Below are 26,577 nucleotides of genomic sequence, written 5' to 3'. Positions count from 1 at the left end.
GAGTACATTTCTAAAAACTGGCACATCGGGTTTTAACTAGATTTTTATTTTCTTTATTGCAGACAACATTATACTGTGTGTCATTAAAACAAACAACCTGCCAACTTTGCACCATGAGGTGCCCTCTGGTGCTGGGATAGAGAACAACTGGAGCATAACATGGTTGTTTAGAGTGTGTGCTGGCGTACAGTGTATATAGGTGAATATTATAATTACCACCAGTGTTTCTTCCTTCATTACAGACAGCACTTCCTATTACTAAACCAAAGCATATCTTTTGTTAAATGAGAGCAGTTTCCATACATATTTATTTTGGCCATAACAGCACCTAATTTTCTTACACAAATCACCACGTCAGAGAACGTCAAAATGAACATGTTAAGGGCATTAAGAACAGCTAAAATGATTTATTGCATATCTGACTTTTTAAGAGCACATCACTGCAACATATGCAAATGATTATTAATCTGGATGGGATGCAAGACAATGGGGCTGTCAGAGCGGCTGAGAAACTCGAGCATGTCATTCTGCAGTCTGTGTGCATGCCTGCATGTGTCTAAGAGGGTGTGTGTGTATCCTCCTCATGCTTTGAGTTAGAGTGAACATGGCACTCTGATTTAAGCTGGAGCAAATGCACCCTTCACAACAGCTGCTCTGAAATTACCCATCAAAACCATCACCACTGAGCCCAGCTTCTTTCCAATCAGTCCTCACTGTCTGTCCATCCTGTGGGGTGGGCCAAAGTGGCACACACACACACACACACACACACACACACACACACTTCCCTTTCTCAAGGTACATCAGGTACAAGTCTCAATTTGCGTATTTATGCCGGCCTTTGATGTGTACAAGTCTTCATAAGCATACATAATTTTCTTGATAGGAAAAAGTCTGGACCGGTTGCAAAGTTTAGGCACCCAGTATAGCCCAAATTAAGCATGTGAATGGAGCTGGAATAATGCTGGCTGAGAGGGAAATGGCAGCAGGTGAAACTCTGCTCTCTTGTTTCTATCTGCTCCATTATTGCTTTAAGCACTAAACATGTCCTGATATATCCTTAATTTACCTAATTATATAACTGCTAATTAGCTGCATGCTCTATTTGAAGCAACAAACGGAAATTTTAAAGTCATTCAAACTCTATACAACTATAAAATCACATGTGGAAGACTTCCCGCAAAGAATTCCACATGATCTGGATTCACCTGCAGTTCGGGATAAAGTAGGCCTACAACTTCAAATATGACAGACATCTCAGGAAACAGTTTTATCTGTTTTACGATGAATTAGGCCATCAATGGATTTCAGTTGCTGCAGCTTGTAAACACCCACAGGAGGGTTAACCTAGCACCAGAATAGTGCTTGAGGTCCGAAGTTTAACATTTTTACAGCTCAATTGTCTGAGCCCAACAATGCAAGACTTGCCATCAGTCTGTTAGGCACTGTTGGTCAAAGCACAAATAAAGCCACCAATGCCTCATAGACTCACAAGCCTGACATTTGAGATATGCAGTGATGCTTACACATTACATACATAAAATCCCCCATCCCTGCAACATAAAACAAAATGCTTTTTTTATTTTAATTTTGCATTTAATGCAGTTATTTAAAAAATTTAATCTAATGCAGTTTACAAGTGAAGGTCATGTTAATGGCATGATTTTCAGATCATCAAATCCTCTCTTTACCCGTGCAATAATATTTATGTTTCATTCAAAGGTGTTCCCACTTATATGGCCAACAATAAAGTATAGCCTATGTCCAGATTTTGCTTTCGCGTGCGTTTTATAAACATACTTTTTGATTAGGTGACCTGGAAACTAAGACACAAAACCAATCCAAACGAACAGAACATGCTAAATGAGTTGCTAATAGCGCATTGTGGTGATATCGTTAATAAACAAAAACGACAATTTGAGCAGTAGGCTATATTACCGGTGATTCGCCTCCGGTGCTTTTGCATAGCGGACCACGGAAAACTCCTTTGATGCTCCGGTAGTGTCCATTGCTTAGGTGCGTGGAGCTGATCACAAGGTAGTAGCACGCCATCCGGTCCAGCGTCACCCATGAGCGGGCTCCAGGGACGGCCAGGCGAGCAAGTTACTTTGGAGAAGATCTCGCAGGGGTTACACCGAGTGGAAGTAGGCAGAGGACGGTCTGTGAGCGCCGGTCCGATCGCTTCAGTCAGTACAGGACGTCGTTACGAGGACACGCCGATAAAAATACGAATCTGCAAATCGGAAACACTGTCCCACACTTCTGTCACATCCTCTGTCTGTTTTCCTCTTCAAGAAGAGACAGGCACCTGCTCTCCAGCCCAGACGGATGTTACTGGATTTTGCTCTTTGGATTTTGGATGTTACTGTGATTTTTCCACAGACTCAAACGTTTAGCATTGTTTAGGCTATAGCCAATACAAGAAACACTTCAACTGAGGTCATGTCCTCTCAAACACCCTCCAAAAAGTCACGTCTGTAGAGTGATGTAAAAAATAATCATTCTAGTGTAACGTGGTACTTTTAAATCTGAGTAATGCTTCGCGTGATTTCAATTGACTGCGCGAGTGTCTTCAATTGACCGGTCAACTCTCTCACGGATTTGCTCTGCTGGATGTCCGATCGCAAATGCTGCTTCCCTGCGCCGAAACGGACGCGCTCCTAGCTGAGTCCAACTGCGTAAAGCAGAGGTTCCCTCTGTTTCTCTCTATCTCGCGCGCGGTCTCTCTCTCTCTCTCTCTCTCTCTCTCTCTCTCTCTCTCTCTCTCTCTCTCTCTCTCTCTCTCTCTCTCTCTCTCTCTCTCTCTCTCTCTCTCTCTCTCTCTCTGCTAAGGAGGGATTTGAGGGAGAGTTAAAGCTTTCAACTGTACGTGGGCAGTTTTTGGCGCTGCCATGCAATCAGTCCTTTAAGTAAACACCTTCATGTGCATGTAAACCCTTTACTACCCATCCATCCATCCACTCATCTGCCCATCCATCCATCTATCTATCTATCTATCTATCTATCTATCTATCTATCTATCTATCTATCTATCTATCTATCTATCTATCTATAACGTACAGATACTGTACACTGATTTGTCTTTAACTATGTACTAACATTTAAATAAATCATTTGATACAACGCACTTATTGTGTACACACATGTCTGTACATTGTACTTATAACAAAATGGCTGCATGTAATTACAGCTGTAATTAAATCTATAATTAATTACACTGTTGACCCTTCACTTACACCTTAACCCACCTACCCATACTAAACCTGTCCCTGACCTTATCCTTATCCCACCCTAATAACGGCACATTTGTTTTGCAATATAATATGATTGAGTACAGATTTTTAAATGTTTATTGCTGAAATCTGTATCTAAAAATCTCAGTCTGATACACAAGAGCATTCAACCAGACAAAACTGACATTCTTGTATAGTGTCAACTAAAAAGTAGAAAACACATGAAAATTTGTATATATTTCCATGGTGAAAAAACAAACAAACAATCTAAACATTTTGACCAGTGTGGCTCACACAATGAAAATTTTTATTTTTATTTTGGTGGCATTGGGCAATTTACTGACACATTAACTAGGTTTTGAAGCATAAATTGAATGTTTTGGGTGAGTAAATACATTTTGCAGACATACAATAGAGTTCTGAAGTTCAAACAAACAGTTGTGACAATTGAACTTACAGTTTAGAGAATGTTCCCTTTCGAAGGGAACTCAACAATACGTCATCGACGTTATGGGGAACGCCTCAGGCGTGACAGGTGTCTGAAATCACTATCAAATCACGTCAATCACATTGACCGGCGACAGCCCGTGAATCATTAGTGTGAATGATTAACGTGCGACCTGGAAGTATATAAGGGCGCCTTGCAAACATGACAAATCATCTTTTCGTCTTCAGGGACTGTTTTGTCTGTAACTGCTTTGAAAATCAGGTAATTATGAAATGCTTTCAGAAGTGTGCAGACCCGTGCTCAAGATATTTGAAGCCGGGTGACACACGCGAACTGTGCATTTTTTTGTCTGGAAAGGAAGACGCGCACAGGCAGTTCTCGAGGGAACTGCCTGTACAAATTGTGATCGCGCCTGTTCCTCTTCTCGAGAGAAGAGGGTTCAGCGTTTGGATGTCACAGATGAAGCTCGCCGATCGCCTTGAGAGGGGTGTAATCCTCTCAGACGATGCGGCGGCTGACGAGAAGCTGCAATTGGATGAAGTTTTTCAAAAAAAAAAAAAAAAAAGGGAAAACTTAGTCCGGCAGCAATCGCTCTCCCGGACAAACAGGAGATGGCTGATGAGGGTGGTAATAATACAACATTTTCCTGTATCTTCTCAGCCACCCTGCCCTGTGTATGCTGAGCTGGTTGGTATTATAGAACGCGCCGCGGGCAGGCTGCAGCTCCCGTGGCTGCTCGTTGGGGGAGAAATCGCTCGCGATGAGAGCGTTTTTTCCCCGGTCATAGAACCACCAGCTCAGGTGAGCCTTTCATTTCTTCCCGATCTCATACTGAGATCGAGAGGACATGGAAGAACCCATACTCTGCCTGTATCCACAGGAGGATAGGAGAGCGTGGGTAGGCGTCGATGGGAAAACAATCGACACTGAGAGCTCAAACCCTGCCAGTTGAATGGCAGAGAATACACGTCAGCGGGTCAGGCCGGTGCTAGCCTGCACATCATGGCGGTGTTGCAGGTACACCAGGCCGATCTGCTGGGGGATCTGCTGGGGGTGGGGCCCCTGAGGCGGTTACTGAGCTGCGCCGCAAATGAAAAAAGGTATGTATGTATATATATATATAGCTCTCCCGGATGGCGACGATACTGGCCACGGAGAGACATTTGTGGTTGAACCTGGCCGACATCGGGAAGAAAGAGAAAGGCTTCCTCCTCGATTCGCTGGTTTCGCCCTCTGAGCTTTTTGGCACCTCCTTGTTGGCGGTGGTTGGAAAGTTCAGAGAGGCGAAGGCGCGCTCAGCTGTATCCAGGACATACATACCGCTGAGATCCGTGTCCACGCCCAGACAGATGGGAGGGCCTGGCCTATCATGGTCCGAGGACCTTAGATGAGGCCAGAGAGCCAGTGTCACCTCTCGTGGCCTCCTCCGTGGAGTAGTAGGTCGCAGAGGAGGCGCGACTCCCGCAAGAAGAGGGATCTGAGGGAGGTGATCCGGCACAAACGCACGTTGCGTCGGTCATGGATCATCTTCCCTGAGGGCGTGATTATATCTTAGCCCTTTCCTCTCTTCCCCGACTCCCCAGGCGCTTCTTACATCAGGCCTGAGGCTGGGCTCATGGTTAGAACAATGTTCTGATGGCCCGCCTCGGCTTGGTTAGTGAGAGTGCCTCTTTCAGGTATGTAAAGGTGGTAGACCCCATGTTCATGAAGAACTGTCTGGTGAGTCTTCACTTCGCACGCCGCAGGTGAGCTGCTGGTCTTTCAAAGAGTATTTTTTGTGATTAAAAAAATAATATGTTTCTCTTTACAGACCTCGTTCCCTGTATAGAGTTATGGGGCCATGTCAAGGTAATAAGGTAAGAGAACTTTTTTGGATTATCAGGGCCCTGAAGTTCCCCGTTAGGTGGCCAGAACGATAACTATGTTATCCTTCGGGCTATTAGCCACCTCAGGGTAGAGTAGTTGGTCTCTCTCTGATAGAATGTTTTACTTCGAGTGTTGACTGACGCTAGAGCTTCAGATAGTTCTACCAGAAAGACTCGGGAGAATAAATACTGTACCAATAAATACATTTATTGATAACCCAGCAAGCAATAAAGTTCTTTGGCGTAGGCCCCGTCCATAGCTCGCAATCCGGGGGTCCGGACTCTGCATTTCCTGCCTGAAGACGAAGGCAGGGGCGCAGCCGACCCCCTGTGAGGTATAGGAAGGGACCATCCTGGTGGTGGTGGGGAGGATGGAGGGGAAGGGACAATCCTGGTGGTGGTGGGGAGGATGGAGGTGAATGAAAGCGTCAGCATCTGCGAACTCAAACATGTGTAAGTACTGGTCTTTTATACCGCAAGTATTAGACACGATTGGATAGATGAGAAGGTTATAAGTGACGTAGCAATTGAGTCTTCCTGGCAGAACTTAACGCTAAAGCTTCCATATCTTATGTCCGGCCCATGGGACCGTTTTGACTTTTCTGAGTATTTCGCCCCTTGAGCTCTGTTGAGTTTTCATTAGGTTGAGTGTCACTTAAGATGGTTATCAGTAGTAGGCCTCACCAGGCCTCCCTGGAGACAAGCCGAAGGACAGACAACTGGACAGCTAGCCTGACTTTCTATTGGGTAGCAGAAAAAGCTCCCAGATATTATGGCTGTCAGTAGTAGGCCTCACCAGGCCTCCCTGAGGGTGAGTTCCCCACGTACTATCGTTATCGGGTAGTAGGCCTCTCTAGGCCTCCCTGTAGGTGACCACATACTGTTGCTATCAGGTAGTAGGCCTCACCAGGCCTCCTTGTGAGTGGTTCCCTAGCGGTGCTGGGTTCAGGAAGCTAGTGGCCTCTTGCTATCATTTCAGCTGGCCTTATCAGGCAGCTGCTGAAGGCGAGCTTGCGCCCTGGCTCGACTAAAGTGTTCATTCTCTGCTACTGGTTCCCTCTCGGAACCTCTTTCCTGCCTACAGCCTGGTTTTGCCTACCAGGGGGACCATATGCTCCCCTCATTGAGGGTCACTGTGAGCACGCGGACTCCTGAGTCTGGTCAGACGGTCGTAGGCCTCTCGTGAGGCCTCCCAGTTAGATCAGCCCTGAGGCCTTCACAGGCCTCCTCAGTGCCTCACACAGACACTGGGTTGATCCGTGGATCGAGTAGAGAAACTCCCCTCGCTAGCAAGGGTTGGAAAGCACTATGTTGAGTCATACTCTCCGGGATATCCCGTCTCTGAGATCCGGGCCGAGTGGTTCACTGCCAGCTTCGCAGTCCCTCGGGTTGGATGCCTTACCTAAGGCAAGTGTCCAGAGGCTCTGTCTTCGGACAGACAGGAAGTGGCCAGACTAAGTGTCTATGTATCTGATGCCGGGTCAGGCCGTCCTGGTGGCATTTCGGAGTGAGTACATTCCCCTGAATAGTGATTGGCTGGGGTTCCTTCGGGTTCCCTAGCCACATTCCCTAGAAGGGACCCCTTCTAATTGAAGTTGTGGTCCTAGGCCTTTGAGCAGGCCCAGGTAGGCCTTTCATTTAACCATGTTTATGGAGGTTTTCCTGTGAGGCTTATAGCTTGGGCTATGACCGTAGGAAATGATGTCACTGACAGCCAGTGTGACCTGAGGGTGAGTTGTTCTAGCATTTCATTTGAATTTGCTGGTTCGGACAGTTGTCACTGCCTGAGGGCAATACCTGCAATCTTGCTACATGTTCTAACAATGCTCTCTAGTCGTTTTTTGTTCTTTGTAGACAAGGAACCAAACCAACAGATAAACAAAAAGTTAAAACAGACTCAAGAAAACAAGAATAAAACATTTTCATCAGAGTGGAGTCAATGTTAAAATTCCTCAATCTACGGTAAAAATACATTCGCTGCTGGGCTTTAGCACAAACAGCATCAGTGTGAGAATCAAAACATAGCTTACTGTCAATTGTTGTGCCAAGGTACTTGTATTCTTGTACTAGCTCAATGGGTTGACCATCAATGATAGTGATGGGGAGAAATGGGCTCTGTTTCCTAAAATCAATAATTAGTTATTTCGTTTTAGACACATTTATGTTTAAAAAGGAACACTTACACCACTCATTAAAATCCTTCACTATTGGTCCATGATCAATCACATTTTCATTTAAAAGAGACACAATGACAGAATCATCTGCAAATTTTAAAATCTGTCTATCATCATAGTGTGAACGGCATTAATTTGTGTATAAAACAAAAATAAGAGGAGAGAGGACACATCTTTGAGGGGAGCCAGTAGAAGATAAAAGTTTACCAGATAAGACACCATTAACCTTAACCTTTTGGGATCTTGAGGTTAAAAAGTCAACTAACCAGGCTGTTGATGTTGCAACAACCTGGGTTAATGTTGCAGTTCTTTAAAAGTATATCTGCTAAAATGTGGGGTTGGATGCAGTTAAAAGCTGATGAAAAATCAATAAATAATAATCGCACAAATGTTTTTGCCCCTCCCAAATGATTAAAAACTGTATTTAGCAGGCTACCTATGGCTTCCTCAACTCCTCTACCTGCTCTATAGGCAAATTGTTAGGGATCAATTTGAGACTGTGTCATTGCTATAATCTCCTGTTTAATTATTTTCTCAAAGGATTTCATAATAAGAGAGGTAAGAGCCACTGGCCTAAAATCGTCGAGTGATTTGGGTACCTTTATCTTCGGCACAGGTACAATCACTGACTCTTTCCAGAGATGAGGGACCCGATGTAACTGAAGTGACTTGTTAAATATAAAGGCAAGTATGTCCGACAGTGGCTCTGCACAGCTTTTAATAAGGCGGCCACCAATATTGTCTGTACCAGGGCTCTTCCTTTCCTTCAGCCCCCTAAGAATTTTTTAACTCTGTCCTTATCTATTTTAATAGCCACATTTTGTTCTGCCCCTGGTTCCTTAAACGCGGATAATTCTTTGGTGAAGTTCTGGGAACCAACTCCTCCAGGGGCAGCGCTTGCAGGTTCACTACCTGGTCCCTGAAGGGAGTGGTAGGAACCTTGGGCACATAGCCAGGCCGGGGTCTCAGTACTACGTGGTTATCACCCGGCCCGAACTCTAGGCATGATTCGTCGACCAAAAATGCCTGCAGGTCCCCTACCCTCTTGACAGAGGCCAGTGCAACCAGCCGCAAAGTCTTCATGGAAAGAAGCTTTAAGTCTGCTGATTGCAAAGGCTCAAAGGGAGCATCCTGAAGTGCTTGAAGCACCAGGGAAAGGTCCCAACAGGGTATGGAAGGGGGTCGAGGAGGATTTAATCGTCTTGCCCTCCTAAGAAACCTGACGACCAGGTCGTGCTTTCCTGCTGCTTTGCCATCTATGTGGTCATGATATGCTGAAATAGCTGCAGCATGCACTTTAAGGGTGGAGGGAGACAGCCTTCGCTCCAACCCTTGCTGCAAGAAGGAAAGCACGGACCCTATCAAACATCTTCGGGGGTCTTCTCGGCGAGAGGAACACCACTCGACGAACAAGTTCCACTTCAGGGCGTACACACGTCTTGTGGACGGCGCCCATGCAGAAGTGATGGTGTTAACCCTCTGGGGACCAAGAACGTGCCCGCGCGTTTTGCTGTTTTTTTTTTCACATAACAGCAACATAGACTTAAAATACTCCGTCATTTATGGTCATATAAATAAAATCAATACATGATTATAAACTATAGAGGGTCTTCTTTTTTTGTGTACACTCACATTAACATCAAAACCTTTTTTTTTTTTTTAAATAAATAAAAATAAACAGGGTGCGCTTTCAGCTCACTCTGTCTCCGCAAAAATCTTTCTGAAACATGTCTGGAAAATGAACGGAAACTCCGCTAATACTTATCACACAAACATGAAACATACGTCTAACGAACGCTTTAAATTTCTACTTTTAAATAAAACAATTTACATTTAAAACAAATATTCTCCTGCAATGTAATCTGTCAAAAACTAAAGAGAAGCACAGTTTCTCCTGTCTCAGCTCATTATCGTTAATTTGTTCACACCCACTCGCAGAGCGCGCTATTCATAAGATAATGTGTTGAGGCCATTTGCAAAATAGATAAACGCCCCCAGCCAAATGCTGTAAACACACAATATTTTTTAGTCAGATTAAGATTCGTCTTGCGCGGCTATGAGGAATAATCCTGGGACATTTACCACAGAAGGGCTGGTTTATTTTCACTTCGAGGAGGAGCAACAGATTCAGCTGAGAAGTGTAAGTGTTTTGTGCTTTGTTCTAATCGCGATATAGAATAACGTTAGTGTCTGTAAACGGACAAATAGCATATCCTACTGTTTAAATGTGAATTATGTTTCTCTCTCTCTGTGTGTGTGTGTGTGTGTGTGTGTGTGTGTGTGTGTGTGTGTGTGTGTGTGTGTGTGTGTGTGTGCGTGTGTGTGTGTGCGTGTGTGTGTGTGCGTGTGTGTGTGTGAATGAATGAATGAACGCACAGATACGCACTGTTACAGACGAAATAAAAGAACATTTCTTTGACTAGTTTTGGATAAAGTTTTTCAAATCAAATAAGCATCAAATAAGCTTCAAAATAAAGACATCAAATAAGCTTATGTTTTGTCAATAAACAAATCAACTAAGATGTTTGTTCCAATGCAAGCTATATCAAAATAATGAATCCTCAACTTTGAAATATGTATGATCAAACTAAGACATTTATGGAAAAAGACTATTTTCTTTTCAAGATGTTTCCAACTCTAACTTTGAACTGAAATAAAACCATGTCTATATGGTGAAGGGTGTGTGATAGAAGTGTCCAGAGTATGCACCCTGTATTTTAAAGAAGAACATTTAATTATTTGTGATACATTATTCATTCACAAAGAATTCAGGGACATTATTCATTTCCCTAAAGGTTAGAGTTTTCCTCATTTTTTAAATTAAGGCATTAAGATTTTTTATTCCTCTTCTTAGTCAACTTTAGCATGGGTGTTTTCACTTATTCTAAGCAGTGTGTGTGTGTGTGTATATACACTACCGTTCAAAAGTTTGGGGTCAGTGAGAATTTTATTTTTATTTTTTGGAGGAAAGAAATCAATACTTTTATTTATCAAGGAATAATTAATTTGATCGAAAGTGACAGTAAAGACATTTATAATGTTACAAAAGTCTTTTGAACTTCCTATTCATCAAAGAATCCTAAAAACAAAACAAAAAACTGTACAACTGACAGACCAACAACTGTTTCAACATTGATAATAATAATAAATGTTTCTTGAGCATCAAATCCTCATATTATACTGATTTGTGAAGGATCATTTGACACTGAAGACACTGACACTGGTGATGCTGAAAATTCAGCTTTGATCACAGGAATAAATTACACTTTACTATATATTCACACAGAAAACAGCTGATTTACACTGGAATAATATTTAATACTATAACCGATTTTTGTTGTATTTTTAATCAAATAAGCGCAGCCATGGTTAGCAGAAGATAATTCTTTTAAAAGTATTTAAAATCGTACCGACCCCAAACTTTTGAACGGTAGTGTATATATAATTAAAAAGCAATTTTAACCAGAAACCAGTCCTTTGTTGTGTATCTTTGGATTATGTTGTGTTGTAAATAAATCCAAACAATCTAAAAGCCATTCTTTTTTAAATCTCCTCATTCTTTGTGCAAGGCTCCTCATAAGGGCCTGATACCACCTAATAGGGCCATTATGGGAGGGTCTTTGTCTTTCTCAGGTGTGAAATGCCATACATATTAATGAGAGATCACGCCTCCTCGCATAAAGCTTTCTCACACTAAACACGTCATACACATTATAAAAGACTTTAGTGACTTATCTGAATGAGTAGTCAGGATGATTCTCACATAGTTTTGGAGCAAATATTCTAGGCTATGTGATACAATTTTCAAAAGTCTTGTGAATAAATAATCAATATGTGTTTTGTGGCCTTATTTCAGAAACTTTTATTTTTATGTTTTTCAATAACCATGCATAAATAATATTCTCTCAAAAATACAAACATGTACATACATGTTGCTGAAATATTATGGTAGCCCCGTTTGTGCTATATAGAGTGAATTTACACCGTTGCCATTAACATGTTTATAAATAACTGAAAAAAGCACAAATGTCAGTGCATGTCAAAACATCCCAAGGGCCTCAAAAAACCCTTGGTCCCCAGAGGGTTAAGTACCTCTGGGGGTAAGTCACTTAGAACCTTTGCGTCCCGTCCAGGGACCAGACATGGAGTTTCCAGAGGTCCGGACGCGGGTGCCATAGGGTTCCCCATCTCTGAGTCAGAAGATCCTTCCTCAGAGGAATGGGCCAGGGAGGGACTGTCACGAGGAGCATGAGTTCTGGGAACCAAGTCCGGGTGTGCCAATAGGGAGCCACCAGAAGGACCTGCTCCTCGTCCTCCCTGACTTTGCACAGTGTCTGCACAAGTAGGCTCACTGGGGGAAACGCATATTTGCGGAGGCCCCGGGGCCAGCTGTGTGCCAGTGCGTCTGTGCTGAGTGTTCCCTCGGTCAGGGAGTAAAACAGCTGGCAGTGGGAGGTCTCTGAGGAGGCAAACAGGTCTACCTGAGCCTCCCCGAACTCTCTCCAGATCAGCTGAACCGCCTGGGGGTGGAGTCGCCATTCTCCCGGGAGCACAGCTCGTGATAGCTCGTCGGCTACACAGTTGAGCACCCCAGGGACATACAGGGACACACTGCTGCCTGCTGGCGATAGAAGAAGCGGATGAGAGTGATGAGGATTCTCTCCCCCCACTGCCCTCTTCTGAACCAGAGATGAAAGAAACTGCTCTTTTATTGAAAATTTGGGTACCGCTGGTTTTAAGGCCAGCGGCGGAACACAAATAAAACGGAACAAAAGATTTTCTACCCGGCCCTCTTCCGGGGGATGGAGCGGTGCGATCACCGTCTCCTGGAGAGCAGTCCCATCCATCTCCGGGCGGCCTGCCTGCGATTGGCTCCACGGCGCCGTTTAGGTGGAGGCTACTGCTGCGGTGCGGGTTCGAGGCCCAGACAGAACGAGGCAACGACCGTGACCATCCCGTGATCCCAGGTAACGACCGCATCCAGAAACACACAGACAGAAAGTAATCTTTAAAAAGACGCGTTCTATCTATGTAAGCTCTTTTAGGGACTGCTCTCACTGGTGCTGAAGCACGCAGGGGAACAGTCACTACGAACACAGACAGGAATGTGCACCTGTCTATGCGCTGTCTCTCTCTCTCATTGGCAGGTCTTCCCAGCTGTAAAAACAGCTTTTGCGCGCTTCGAGGGCACACCTTACCAGCTGTTATAACAGCTTTTTAGTTTTGCTCAAAACCAGAAAAAAATAAAAGACAGAGAAGAGAGAGAGAAAAAAGACTGCTCGTGCTGCTGTGCTGTAACACCCGCACCGGGAAGGAGAGGTCCAGAAAGGCTCGTTGAAGTCACACTCTGTAGAGGCATCGAAGTGCTTGGCTCCGAAGCAAAAAGCTGAAGTGCAATCGCACCTGCTGCTCATTATATACCCACCCACGCTGCGAGGCTGAAAGGAGGGATTTAAGGAGACTGAATCTTTGGAGCACTGAGGACGAGTTGTTTAGAGTCTTTGAAAAATTAGGTGATGTGCAATGTACAGTATATTATGAGAAAATTAAAGTGTTTTTTTACCTTTGATGCATGTTAACCTGTTGTGGGAAACCTCCAAAACAAAATTAGGAACCTTTAAAATAGCATAATAGGGGCACTTTAAATAGTTTCTGTAGCTTGCATAGCTGACGTTTGCAATGAACAAGAAGTTCCCTATCAGTCGGTCACTATGACGTACGTCGTGACCGACGAATAGGAGCCAGGATGTCTAGTCGACCCCTCAATGTGACAAAAGGCCCTACTGGGAATTAACACTTGAACTATCTCTTGAATATGCAACTCCCTCCTGCATATGTAACAGGAACTTTGGAGACGCAGCACACAGTGCAGTTCACACTTCATCCACACTATCTCCCCCACATCCCCCTCCTCCTCACCTGAAATCCACTGAAACCTTATGCAATGTTATGTGTGTACAAAAATGTAAATACTCATGTTTGGTGTCTTTTAAAGTGTCACAATGCGCTTGGTAACATGGTCTCATTCTCCCAACTATGATGAAAAGCTAAAAGAAGTTATGAAATGTGAGATAAGTGATGTGTCCCATAATAGCCTCATTCAAACTACCTCCTGTATGTAAAATCAGGCAGACCTCACAGTGTGAGCCCCTGAATAGACAACCAAAATCTAATTATAATGACAGACATCACCATTTGGTAACAATTGAATTATCTGGGTATATAAGGAAAAAGAGCAGAAAAGTTCGGGGAGTCTGGAGGTTGACTGCCCGCGCAATCGCTGTGTGTAACTCTATTGACAGATAATAATTTCTACAAATTCTGTGATTTCGGAATCACTGTGATGAAATGTTTAACTGACGATTTTATCCTTTTGAATTGGATTTTGAATTATTGCTTCATTATGAGATCAATAAATTGTAAACGTTTGATTTTATTCTGAGTGACTCTGAAAGACTGTTTATTCCCTAGATTGTTGGATTCGTATATTTCCACATCTTTCGCGTCAGTTTAGCGACGGCTAATATCCGATACCATTTTACGTGTACTTGAACGAGGGGACAAGTTATTTCCGACTTGAATCAGCAAACGCTGTTTTAATCAACCTAGGTTTGGGTGTGTCCATATCCACTGTTTTAAGTTAGTAATTACTTTGGATAAACGTGTGTGGTTACAGACCACGGGCTTGACCTGAAGCCATTTTCAGAGAAATTGTGTGAATACGGCAGATCCTATAGATATTTAGTCAAATTACCTCTGAATTGGTTATTGGAACTGACAGGAGTGTGTCGTGCGGCCTTCGGAGAAGGACTGCTGAGCGATATAGTTTCCTGATTGCGGATAAACTAAAATCAGTGTTGAAAAGAAAAATCAAACATTCCCTAACATTTAATGATGCACGGATATCATTAAAACCTATTCATTTTATGGAGTCAGATGAATTAACGAGTCAATACATATGAGAAAATATATTGCATTTAATCTTGTTGTGTTGCGTGAAAGGAAAGGCAAGAAATACGCAGAGTAACCTTCTTCCGCTGATTGGATGCCGCATTTGAACCAATCGAGCTGGACTTTACAAATAGGAATCTTGCTAGAGAGGCCAATCTACTTCGAGTGAAACTAAAACAAGCCAATACACATTGGCGTGCAATCATTTGCATCAGCTGCGAGGCTGTTTTAGTTTCACTCGAAATAGATTGGCCTCTCTAGCAAGATTCCTATTCGTCGGTCACTACCATAGACTGTAAAAAAAGATGGACGACGCCCCTTCGCTCTCTTCCATTGGTCAGAAGTGAAGCCGCCAGTATCCCGATATGGAACTTGGAACTTGAGTCTCTTGGAACTTGAGTCTGCACAGAAGCGATTTCGGGACCAGACATGCACAGTAGTGAGCAGGAAGTAAAGCCACGAAATCAAGGCCCCGCCCTCACTCTCGCAGAATCAATCGCAAGAACACGCTCCTGCACTTTTTTTCAATTAATTATAGAAATTTAGATATTCAATTTAAAGCTCCTCAGTCCTCCGAAGATCCCGAAAAAATCCCGGTGCTTCAGTGACTACTTCGCTCAGAGAACCTGTCAATCACAGCTGTCAATCATGACGTCACCACCACCGCCGCATCAAATAACTAACTAAAAACAAACTTATTTTAAAAACAAACACTTGAAATTACATCAGCGTGATAAAAACTACAGCAAATGACAGAAACCATATTTGAAAAAAACGATATTTGAAGTGTAATTTAATTGTTTAGTTGGTCTCACGTGCATAACATGGGGAGGCGGGGTTTATGACCCATACTAGGACCGGCCACCGGGGGGCGATCGAGACGTTTTGGCTTCACTTTTCAGGGCTTGTGCGGCACGCTTGGTCACTACGTATGTCATTGTCATAGACAGTAAAAGAAATGGAAACAGCGACCCCATAGACTTCAACAGAGAAAAGTGAAGTCAATTAGAAGCACTCACTTCCTGATTGCCAAGCGCACTGCGCAGGCTCAAACTGAGCTTGATGACGTAGATGTGACGTGAGCAGCCTGTCTCACAGCTGTACGTCTTCTAGTAGCTGTGACAAGAGGAATCTGAATCATTCCCTTCCGAATCTTGCAGAGCCGGAGATCGTGAGTATTAGTTGTCCATAAGCTAGCAGAAGGAGCAACTTTACAACTCTCAATGGGCTTCTCCCTTGACTCAGTGGCGTGCACGACCTCCTCAGGGGAAGGGGCAGAGGGACCAAAAAGGGCACAACATTTTTTAAAAAATTTAATTTAACAGTACCTGCATTTTTATTCTCTCTTTTCAGCCAACTTGTGAGAGGGATGCTTCCTTTGGCTGCACCAGAGAGTTCCTTGATTTTTTTATTTATGCTTTCTTTCCTTGGCATTCTAAGAAAATATGTTGATACAATTATTAGAATGCATAACACATCAAATTAAAGTAGGGAAATGATGATAATATTACTAAATATTATTTACTTTACCAAACAAAAGAGTGAGAATCAAGAAGGAAATTGTGGAAAATTAATTTTTAGTTTTGTTGATGTTGTAAATTGAATGTATGTATTATATGTATGAAAGACAGTGTTAGCTATCATGAATCAGTAACACTTTACAAAAAGGTTTCATTAGTTAAATTAGTTAACACTAGCTAATAATGAACTGCACTTCTACAGCATTTATTAATCTTAGTTAATATTAATTTCAGCATTTACTAAAACATTAAAATCAAAAGTTGTATTTGTTATCATTAGTTAATGCACTGACTGTGACATAACATGAATAAACAATTAACAGTTGTATTATTAACTAAGATATACAGTAACAAATGTGTTGCTCATGGTTAGTTCATGTTAGTTCGTACATGAGTAATGAACAAATGAGCCTTATTGTAAAGCGTTACTATGAAATTAAAGATATAAGTTCCTTACAATTTAGAGTTGGGCATGGACTTAAGATTTCATTTTACTAGATGTATTTCCCCTTGCACTTTTATTCCTTGGATAAAAACTAATGACACTCAGAATGCGTCTGAAATCGAGTTATACTTTTATTATAGTTAAGAATAACTCGCATGCTGCCGCAACTTTTAGAGTAGCATGGTGATGGTAGGATAAATGTAATTTTCCGTATTAGCTTTAACGTTACCTGCTGCTCGTTTGAAGACTCGCGCGAACTGCTGCAGTGCGTACCAGAACCGTTAAATGCGTACGAGGCGCTGCAAAGGAAACTCCGCCTACCACTTCTCCGCCAATTTTATATAATATATATTTAATATATATTTTTATATAATATTTGTTTGTATTATTATTGTTAGTGGCAAGGGTGTGTAAGTGTATTGTTATTTATTATAATATTTATAATAATGATAATTATTTTTTACAATTATCAGAAAAGGGCACAATACATTTTTAGACAAAAGGGGCAGGGGCTCCCCCCCGGGGAGACTTCAGTTTCCGGCTGGTGGATTACCCCCTTGGTCAAAGTGACCGACTGATAGGGAACTTCTTGTTCATTGCAAACGTCAGCTCTGCAAGCTATACAGAAACTATTTAAAGTGCCCCAATTATGCTATTTTAAAGGTTCCTAATTTTGTTTTGGAGGTCTCCTACAACAGCACTTTGATCTTTGAAACTTACATTCACAAACAGCTATATTACAATATCTGATTATCTGAAAAGCATAATAGGGGCACTTAAAAAAGTACATTAACAATAAAATGTTCATGTTACTCACTAATTAGTTGTGTAATGAATTGACAAATGTTGGGTAGACTAATTTATTTTAGTGTCATAGCTGTTAAATTTAGCCTTTGCTCAACACATGGGATAAAATCTACCCAAGCAGATTGAGTGCATATTATTACCTCAATTTTATTACATAGATTCATAGTTTTTACAGTGTATTTGCCTGAAGAGATAACCATAGCAACAGTACACCACTCGATCATTATCAGAAGGAACACCGATAAAACAGTATCATTTTCACTTTATCACTTTAAATTTTCATAAAATATATTATAAAATTATCAGGGTTTCATTTAAAAATTGTAATGACAGGCTAGTTATGCGTTATGCTAAAAAGACCATTTAGGATGACCTTCAACAGATAGCATGCTGAAAAATTCTTATTAAATTCCATTTATATTCCATTTAAAAATGTCAGTCCTCCTGAAAGTCATTGTATAAACAGCACACTGCCTGATCAGACCCTTAAAAAATTACTTTTGTTGGTGTAACCTAATGCATCCACCCAGGCTGATTCAGTCATAAAAAACAGGCCTACTATTTTTGGTTCGAATAAAACCTTTTAAATATGACGTTACCACAGGAAGCACATTTTTAGGTTACTTGACAACGAAGTCCTGTTTAGGCCTACTCAGCACATAATGAGCAACTGCACTACAATAAACTGCCATTTCAAATGAATATTCTCTTGGATTTGCTACAGTAGAAAATTAAAGTAATTTAAAACCATTGGAAAACGTAATAAGAAGTGTAATGTTGGCCGCAGGGAGAGCTGACTGGTACTGTCCACTGACTGGTGCTGAAATCAGAGAATCTCCTCAGGAGAGAAATCCTGGAACGATTCATTGTACTTAGGGGTAATGAAAGCTATACCTTTTTTTTTTGGCCGGAGGTCTGGAATGTAGATGCAAGTCAGCAAGTCTTGACTTCAATAGACTATACTGTGCCATCAGGCAAGGATAATTGCTCATTACGTTCCCTTTAAATTGGTTCAATCGATCATAATGAGCTTTTGTGGAGGTGATGTTTTTTAGCATGCAGACTCAAGACTCTCTCATTCAACAATAGTTGGAATAGCCCCCAAAAAAGCAAATTTCGCATTGGCTTAGTTAAACAAGGTTTTATCGTATCTGAATAAGGTTTACATCTACCAGACTGCACTTGTTTGTATTTGCACAGGAAGCATTTATTTTTCTTGCAGATTACATTCTAAATTACATGCTTACCATCTGTTGATCACAACAGTCTTATTTGTGAACTTCACAAGTCACTGAGCATCTGCTAAACACTTCAAATGTAAATGCAACACTATTTATTTCTCTCTTGCTCACTCTCTTTCCAATAAAAAATTTTTGTGCAAGTATACAATACAAATGTGTTATCATCATGCACAGGAGTCACTGAAGTTGCTGTGTAGTTTAGCAGCACTCTGAACTGCTGATGTGCCATTATCTCTGGGGTGAAAATTCTTTTGTGTATATTTCAAAAAGAAGAAATACCAAATACCAATTTCTCATCATGAAAAGATGCCCATGCAATCATTACGAAGCAAAGACTTGACTGTCATTTAAAAGAAAAAAAGCTCTTTGAATTTTATTCAGGAGTTATATCTAATCTTTCTAAGTTTTGCCCCCAGCTGGGGTTTTCGTCTCTTATTCTTTCATTCTCATCAACCCCTTCACTCTAGCTGCTCTCTTTTTCCAGTCACTTTTTCATATATCCTGATGGAATTATGAAATATTAAACAGACTTTTTTAGTCCATATTCCTGTCTTGTGTGTTTCTCACTGCGAGGCAAAAAGGAGACTGGCATGTCATGACACAAACGCAATGAAACATGCACATACACACACACATAAATAAAGTGTGAATTCTAGAGGTCACAAACAATATTTGGATTCAAACATACTGAAGCAATGACTGGAACTTTCTCAGCCAGTGGAGACTGAGAGAAATGAAATATTCAGCAATCTAAATGTAAATGTAAGAGAAATTTATTGTTGGCTTTTCTGCACAATTACAGAATGCTAAATTTATTGGCTGTTCCTGCTGATATGAGACAGAAAGAGAGCTAACTTGAGTAAGGGCAAGAGACGAGCCGCAATGAAAGCATGACATGAATCTGTTGACATAATTGGTTACTTTATGTAATGTGAATACATGCCAAATGCATAATGTACAGAAGAGGCCAGAGTCCACACATTCCATTACTTTGAAACACATTCTGTTGATCTATTTCTATAAATCAGTGGTTCTCAACTGGTGGGTCATACAGGGACCTCCTTCCACCTTCATTACCCTGTTGTGTCGGTCACCGCTTGTGGTTCAATGGGTCCTAAAGAAACCCCAGTTGAGACTCACTGCACTAAATTACATTACAGCCAAGCTCTCAGAACTTCATTTCACATTCACATACAAGTTGGAACTTAAAGGAATAGTTCAGCCAAATGAAAATGTTGTAATTTACTCATCCATATGCCATTTCAAGCTAACATTTTCTTCTGTGGTAACACAAAAGGTCATGTCAGGAAGAAGCAAGAGTCATATGCACTGCTTTTGCAGTTCTGTTCCAGTAGCTTGGCAGTACAATATCACCATCCAGTTTGGTTGTAAGAACATCATCATTTGTGTTTCACAGAAGACATGAGCACATGACGACATGCTTTGTTTCCCAGATGTTATATTACTAAATATTGACTGTAAACTATGTAACAAAAAAAGTTAATTGTAAAAAAAAAAGAAAAAGTAAACAAAATATCCATACAAAAATTAAATGTTAATAATTCCATGAACTGCATATATAGGTTGAACAATATGCAAACTATATAACATTAAAATATTTACTTTTTAGTTTTACATTACAGTTTGTTTTCCAAATTTCTCTTGTATTTTGATGCTCTCAGCAGCCTAAATTACCACACAAAGACCATTGTGTTCAGCACAAATCATGTTGGGAAGTCTTTTCCCCTCTCTTCTAATCGATAAGCCTATTTATTTTATAATCCTAAATATGCACAATTACATGGTTAGTTGCATTTTATTATTTGCATTTAGCATTGTTTTCCTGCTGTCTGTTACCCTATCAAAACAATCCCACGACCCATCATAATAATAACATAATATTAAGTCGGTGAATGATTCTGTGCTTCTCCTTAATTAAACAAGTCTCATTATATTGAATTCAGCTATGCAAACACCAAGAGACATACTGAACTACCATCCATCAGAAGCTAATAAAATAACACCTACAGACCTCCCAAAATCAGACCACATGCACACATAACTCACAGACACACGACCATTAAATACAGACACACACAAAAACAGGAGAGAAAAGTGAAGCTGCAGATGAAAGGCTAGGATTCCAGTGGATGAATTTCATTCCGGCTGGCTTTATGTGCCCTGACTCCGACTGGGAATTTCATTACAGAAAACCACTCCTGTGTGAGAGACAACCCCAGGTTATACATCCAATAAGGTGAGTGTGTGGATGTGAGAATTTGTGCATGTGTGTGTTTATTGCAGTTCCAGTGACACTCAGTAAAAATACATAAAGTGAAGGTCAGAAGACAGCGGACCCCTCAGCTCACAGGCCTGTGCAAAGGCAGTTTTCTAGTGTATAGTATGAAGCGGCACACACGTTGTCTTTCAATTTGGCCTTTCTGAAATTGCAAAGAGTACAAGAAAACATATTTTGAATATTTCCTACACTTACTGATGTTTAAAGGAATAGTTTGAAATGAAAATCTGTCATTTACTCACACGGAACTAAATTCAAATCCTGTATGGCTTACTTTCTTGAGAGAACCACAAAATAAGATGCAGTATTTATAACAGTACCATATCAGTTGTTGACATATTAGAGATTATTTCATAAGTATTGTTTATACATGCTAATTTCTTCAATTTGTACATTTAGTTTACCTTTGTATCATCTAACGCACCCTTAAAGATCTTTAAAAACAGCAATAACTTAACACTGTTAAATGTAATCTTTTAGCAAATGTCAATATGAATATCCATTTTTCATACTGCACATTGTGTAGTGTCTAATGCCTAAATGCACTCACTTGTAGCATTTCTATGATCTGATTTAGTATTTGGTGTTTTATTTTTAATTTATTTAAACAAAAACAAAAAAAGTATAGCATTGTCCATAAATGCAATGTAATGCATCCCCTACACAATCTGCTCACACTGAAAGTAAATGACTACATCAACCAAAAATTTCAGTTAATAATTACTTAAATTTCTGTCAGTTTATCATATGGCTTCAGAACACATTGAATATAAAATAGCTGTTGTATGAACTACATTTATAATGCTGTAAAGTCTGATAGCCCTGGATCCCCATCCACATTCATAGTATGATAAAGAGCAAAGTGAAAACTCTGTTCTTTTGTGTTACTGGAAAAAAAAGTCATAAAGGTTTGGAAAAACATCAGAGTGAATGGATTTATTTATGGGTGAACTATCCCTTTAAGATGGAAGGAAAAGTGACCCTCTTCTTTCTCCCCTTTCCTCTTTTACACCGTGGCAAACACAATCACTCGCACAAACAACAGCATAATCAGTGGCAATGGTCTGACCTTCAGTTAACGGGTCGGAGAAGGACCAAATTGACAGGTTATACAAACACACATCATTTTACACACCACAAATACAAGTGTGCACAGACGTACACATAAAAATTAAAAGATGGCACAAAAACAGTTAATGTGATAATGTGCCAATTCAGAGATGTGCCATTTTAATTTGTTCTATAAAAAGACAAATATGCAGTCCCATTTTCACACACACACACACACACACACACACACACACACACACACACACACTGAGTAAGCAGAATATAGTCCTCCTTCCACATCTTAGTACCTCTGAAATAAAGTATTGCCCACACATATTAAATCAATGGCTATGTTTGCATTATCCCCCTGTGCTCTTCTGACCTATTGCTCTGAAACAGCCCATATAATCCATCCAGAGGAAGTTTCTCATCCCATGTCAATTCCCCACAGAGCGGAACCCTGCATATGAACAATTTTGGACTTTATCCAGAGGAGCATATTGCCTCATCCTCAAAATATATTATTTATCTGCTCAGAGGAATAATACCAAGTTAGGTTATGATTCTTCATGATTAATGGCAGTTTTTTGGCTATTCCCTTTAACCTCTGCATTCAACACAAACCTGCCATGAAAGATGATATAAGTGGATAATTATGACCGATACCTGTTTTAACTGATAAATGACTAAATAGCTAAATAAACAATAAATAAACAATAAATGGCTATATTAAAATTCCATTTTGTCTACATAAAATACAAATAAGGCACTAAACACAATATTATAATGTACAGTATAAAAATTGGATATTCACTTTGTTTGTGATTTGCTAAATATTATTAAATGTAACGTGTTAGTGTTTTTAAAGATTAACTTTAAGTGAGGGCTAAATTACAGCTAAAGTACTGTACTCCAAATGTAAAAATAGGGGAAATGAGCATGCACAATTATATATCCAACATAAAATGTATATAAACATTTACCATTATATTACCACAATTATACAGTGTGCATCCATAAATATTTATCTTTTTAAAAAACATTGTTTAAGGGTTACAAATAAAGTAAACTTCCAAGTAAATAATTTTAGAATGTATGACACATGCAAGACATCATATTCGTATGTAACAATGTTAAAAAAATAAGTATACTTCAAGTTCATTTTATTAAGTATACTTAAGTAAATTTCTAAGTATACTTTATGTAGTAATTATACTAATATCAATGTACTAGAAGTATACTTGTAGGTGTACTAATCTACTTATATTTATTAATCTAGTTTATGATTTATATATTATTTTTGCACTTTAAGTATACTATGTTCCTATTTAAGTAAAACAAATTGTTATAGGCCTACTTGAAATATAACTTTAATTGTACTTTTACTTTTTCCATTTTAAAAGTATTTTATTCTAGCTTCAAATTAGCCTGGGAAAACCCAGACAACTTCCGGCAAATTTAGATTTGCTCTGAAAGTTAGTCTGGCAAAGAGCTCATTCAAGCCCATTTCTAATCCGTCGAAATCGAGGCACCAATCAGAAACGTTGGTGCGGGCTTTACACGATGACGACAGCGCTGGGATTTTGAAGCAGATTTTGTAGCCTACATTACAAAGATGGATGCCGCCGTCGAACATCACTCGTTCGAATCAGCTATCGGGTCTGTTTTAAGCGATTTGAACGTTTCCTTTTTGTTAAAAACCGAGCAAAGAACAACACTCGGAGATGTTTCTCCGCCGCTCTGCATACGTCATCTCCTTCATCGCTCTGATTGGTTTATCCGCGACGTCCGTTGGTGACGCCCCTCTGGAAATGATTTGTCTATGACGCTTTGCCAGACCATAACTCAGTTACAACTGAGAATGGTCTGGTTTTAACCAGGCTAGCTTCAAATCCTTTTTTATAAACACTTGAATGTGGGTAAGTTTCATTAAAAAAAGCAACATTTTAAACAAAAAGCTGATAAAATCGCATTTTTTTCAGACCAATTATCAAAACTGATTTTGAAAAAAATACTCAGAATTAGGAACATGTCTGTTTTCTTTATAAATCAATATTTTAAAACATTGTACGTTTATAAGACAGTGTGTAAAACTATGTGAAAAAAGTATTTTATAGGCTACTCAATCAAAAGAGTAAACACAAGTATACTTAGAATACTTAGAATAATTAATTAATCAACGATCAAAAGTAAAGGCCAAATATATTTAGACATTTCTGTCAGTATAAGTCAGGTGTACTTAAGTGAAATTTAAAATATATATCTGAGAAGTATCATGTATATAAAAAGTAGACTGAAAGTTACACTTTTTTTCGCAAAGGATGGCAAGAAGAGGACACACCAACCAAAAATCACCTCTGTTATCATCTGTTTGCCTTTTTGAAATAACTGATTACATTATATAGTGCATATAGTGGAGAGTTAAGTGATTCTAACTTAACTAATAAACACGGAGAGACATTTCCTCCTCATCTGACACTGCTGTATTAACTTCATTGAGAGTCCCTGACCTGCACACTTTTGCATAGTGACCTTTTCTCTGACACAGGTTACATGCTACTTGCACTGGTATTTGCTGTGTGCTGGTGTTCTACCACACCACATGCACCGTGTCTGGTTACCTGGCTGTGTCTGATAACTGCTTTTATCATTTGTTCTAGCCTGCATTTTCTGCTGTCTTCCTTTGCCTTTGTCAAACTTTTGTTTTGTTTGAATGCTGTCCACGTCTGTGGCCTCTGCTTTGAAGTTACTCTTCAACAGGTCCTGTTGTTTTTTCACATTTTCACTCCGCCATCTCCAGCGTTAGCTCCGAATCCAGCTGCAGTTGCTCCGACAGTTTTTTATCGCGCAAGCCTACAACAAGTCTGTCCCGGACCATTTTGTCGTGCAGCTGTCCATAGCCGCAGTGCTCTGACAAGCAGTGAAGTGCAGTGATAAAACTGTCTACTGTCTCCCCTTGTTCCTGCTGTCTCTGGTTGAATTTGGCTCGCTCAAAAATAGCATTTCTCCTCACCACGAAATGTCCCTCTAGCTTCTCTTTGACAGTGTTGTACACGCTCCTCCTCCGTCATACGAAGTGAAGTCACAATATCTTCCGCCTCGTCCCCCATAGTATAAATTAAAGTGTTCACCTGGTTTTCATCTGGCTGTAGCTCTAGACCCGATGCAATCCGTAATCTCTCAAACCTTAGAATCCACTTGGGCCACTCTTCTGGCTTTGTGAAGTCAAACTTGGGTGGTGGGGGAATCTGAAATCGCTCCATTTTCTTTCCTCCTCGTCTGCCGCGAACGTAACGTTACTCGTCACGTTAGCTTTGCAAGCTAGCTAAACTTCAGACTTACTAACTGACTAAAATTTACGCGAGTTCTCTCCAGTTAATTCGGCAAATCCATATCACATGTTTACCCGAATTGGTAATTGAAGTCTTCCGACACCATGTAGAGTTAAGTGATTCTAACTTAACTAATAAACACGGAGAGACATTTCCAGCGAGTGCTCTCGAAGTATATCTTTATTCCAGTTCCTGTTTTACATCTCTCGCAACGTCACCTCCTATCCTATAAAACCCGTTAACACGACACATAGGATTATTTTCTGTGGTGCAACATTACAGAAACCCTTCAGCAAACTAGCATAGGCCTACAGCTTAAAAGTGATAGTTCACCCAAAAATTGAAATTACCCCATGATTTACTCACCCTCAAGTCATCCTAGGTGTATATGACATTCTTCTTTCAGACGAATACAATCGAGTTATATTAAAAAATGTCCTGGCTCTTCCAAGCTTTATAATGGCAGTGAATGGCCGTTTATGTTTTGAAGTCCATAAAAGTGCATCTATCCATCATAAAAGTGCATCTATCCATCATAAAAACGCATCTATCCATCATAAAAGCTTACGCTATACTCCTACATCCTACGTCATACATCGTCAAGTCTTACTCTTTTGGCGCAAGTCGACTTTTGTAGGCAGTCTGCCGGAAGCTAGATATTTTAGTCAATAAAGTTTTAAATATGGATATTTTTCTTACACGAATGCATCGCTTCACTTCAGAAGGCCTTTATTAACCCCCCAGAGCCGTGTGGAGCACTTTTATAATGAACGGATGCACTTTTATGGACTTCAAAACAGAAACGGCCATTCACTGCCATAAAGCTTGGAAGAGCCATGACATTTTTTAAAGCAGATGCCAACTCATTCAAACCAATTTGATTGGCTAAAAGACCTTTTTTCTCTGCAAAGAGAGGTTTAATTTTGGGGTGTTTTCTAAGAATACTAAAAGCACTATGAAAAGGCCAACCACTTGACAGCTTAAAATCATGCAGAGAAATCGCCTACATAGATGTGAAAGGTAGGAACAAGTTCAAAGAATCTCATCTTATATTATTAATCACCAAACAGCCAGGGGTATTGCAGTCAGACCGAAGCATAAATTCCCCATTCAAATCACATTTATCTTTCAATTACTGCAGGAGTGAATATAATTTGCAACAGTACATAATCACACTGCAGGTCAGACTCAAGCTCACTCTCACTCCTTCAA

The 26,577-nt window shown here is 40.4% G+C and overlaps 1 protein-coding gene and 1 long non-coding RNA gene across 2 annotated transcripts in view; both read right to left on the bottom strand.

Annotated features, from left to right (window-relative positions):
- The window catches only part of LOC130084233 (G patch domain-containing protein 8), a 135,249-nt gene extending 132,907 nt beyond the window's left edge, over nt 1-2,342 (bottom strand). The window contains exon 1 of the mRNA XM_056249472.1: nt 1,939-2,342. Coding sequence (XP_056105447.1) covers nt 1,939-2,052 — 114 coding nt within the window. The 5' untranslated portion in view covers nt 2,053-2,342. The remainder of the gene's footprint in view (nt 1-1,938) is intronic.
- The window catches only part of LOC130084235 (uncharacterized), a 212,983-nt gene that overhangs the window by 154,580 nt on the left and 31,826 nt on the right, over nt 1-26,577 (bottom strand). The gene's annotated exons all lie outside the window — the stretch shown is intronic.

This window comes from Rhinichthys klamathensis, unplaced genomic scaffold, assembly GCF_029890125.1.
Source record: "Rhinichthys klamathensis goyatoka isolate OS25496 unplaced genomic scaffold, OSU_Roscu_1.1 h1tg000060l_1, whole genome shotgun sequence".
Taxonomy (NCBI): Eukaryota; Metazoa; Chordata; class Actinopteri; order Cypriniformes; family Leuciscidae; genus Rhinichthys; species Rhinichthys klamathensis.
The sequence above is the reverse complement of the archived record's forward strand: the minus strand, read 5'-3'. Positions and strand labels throughout refer to the sequence as shown.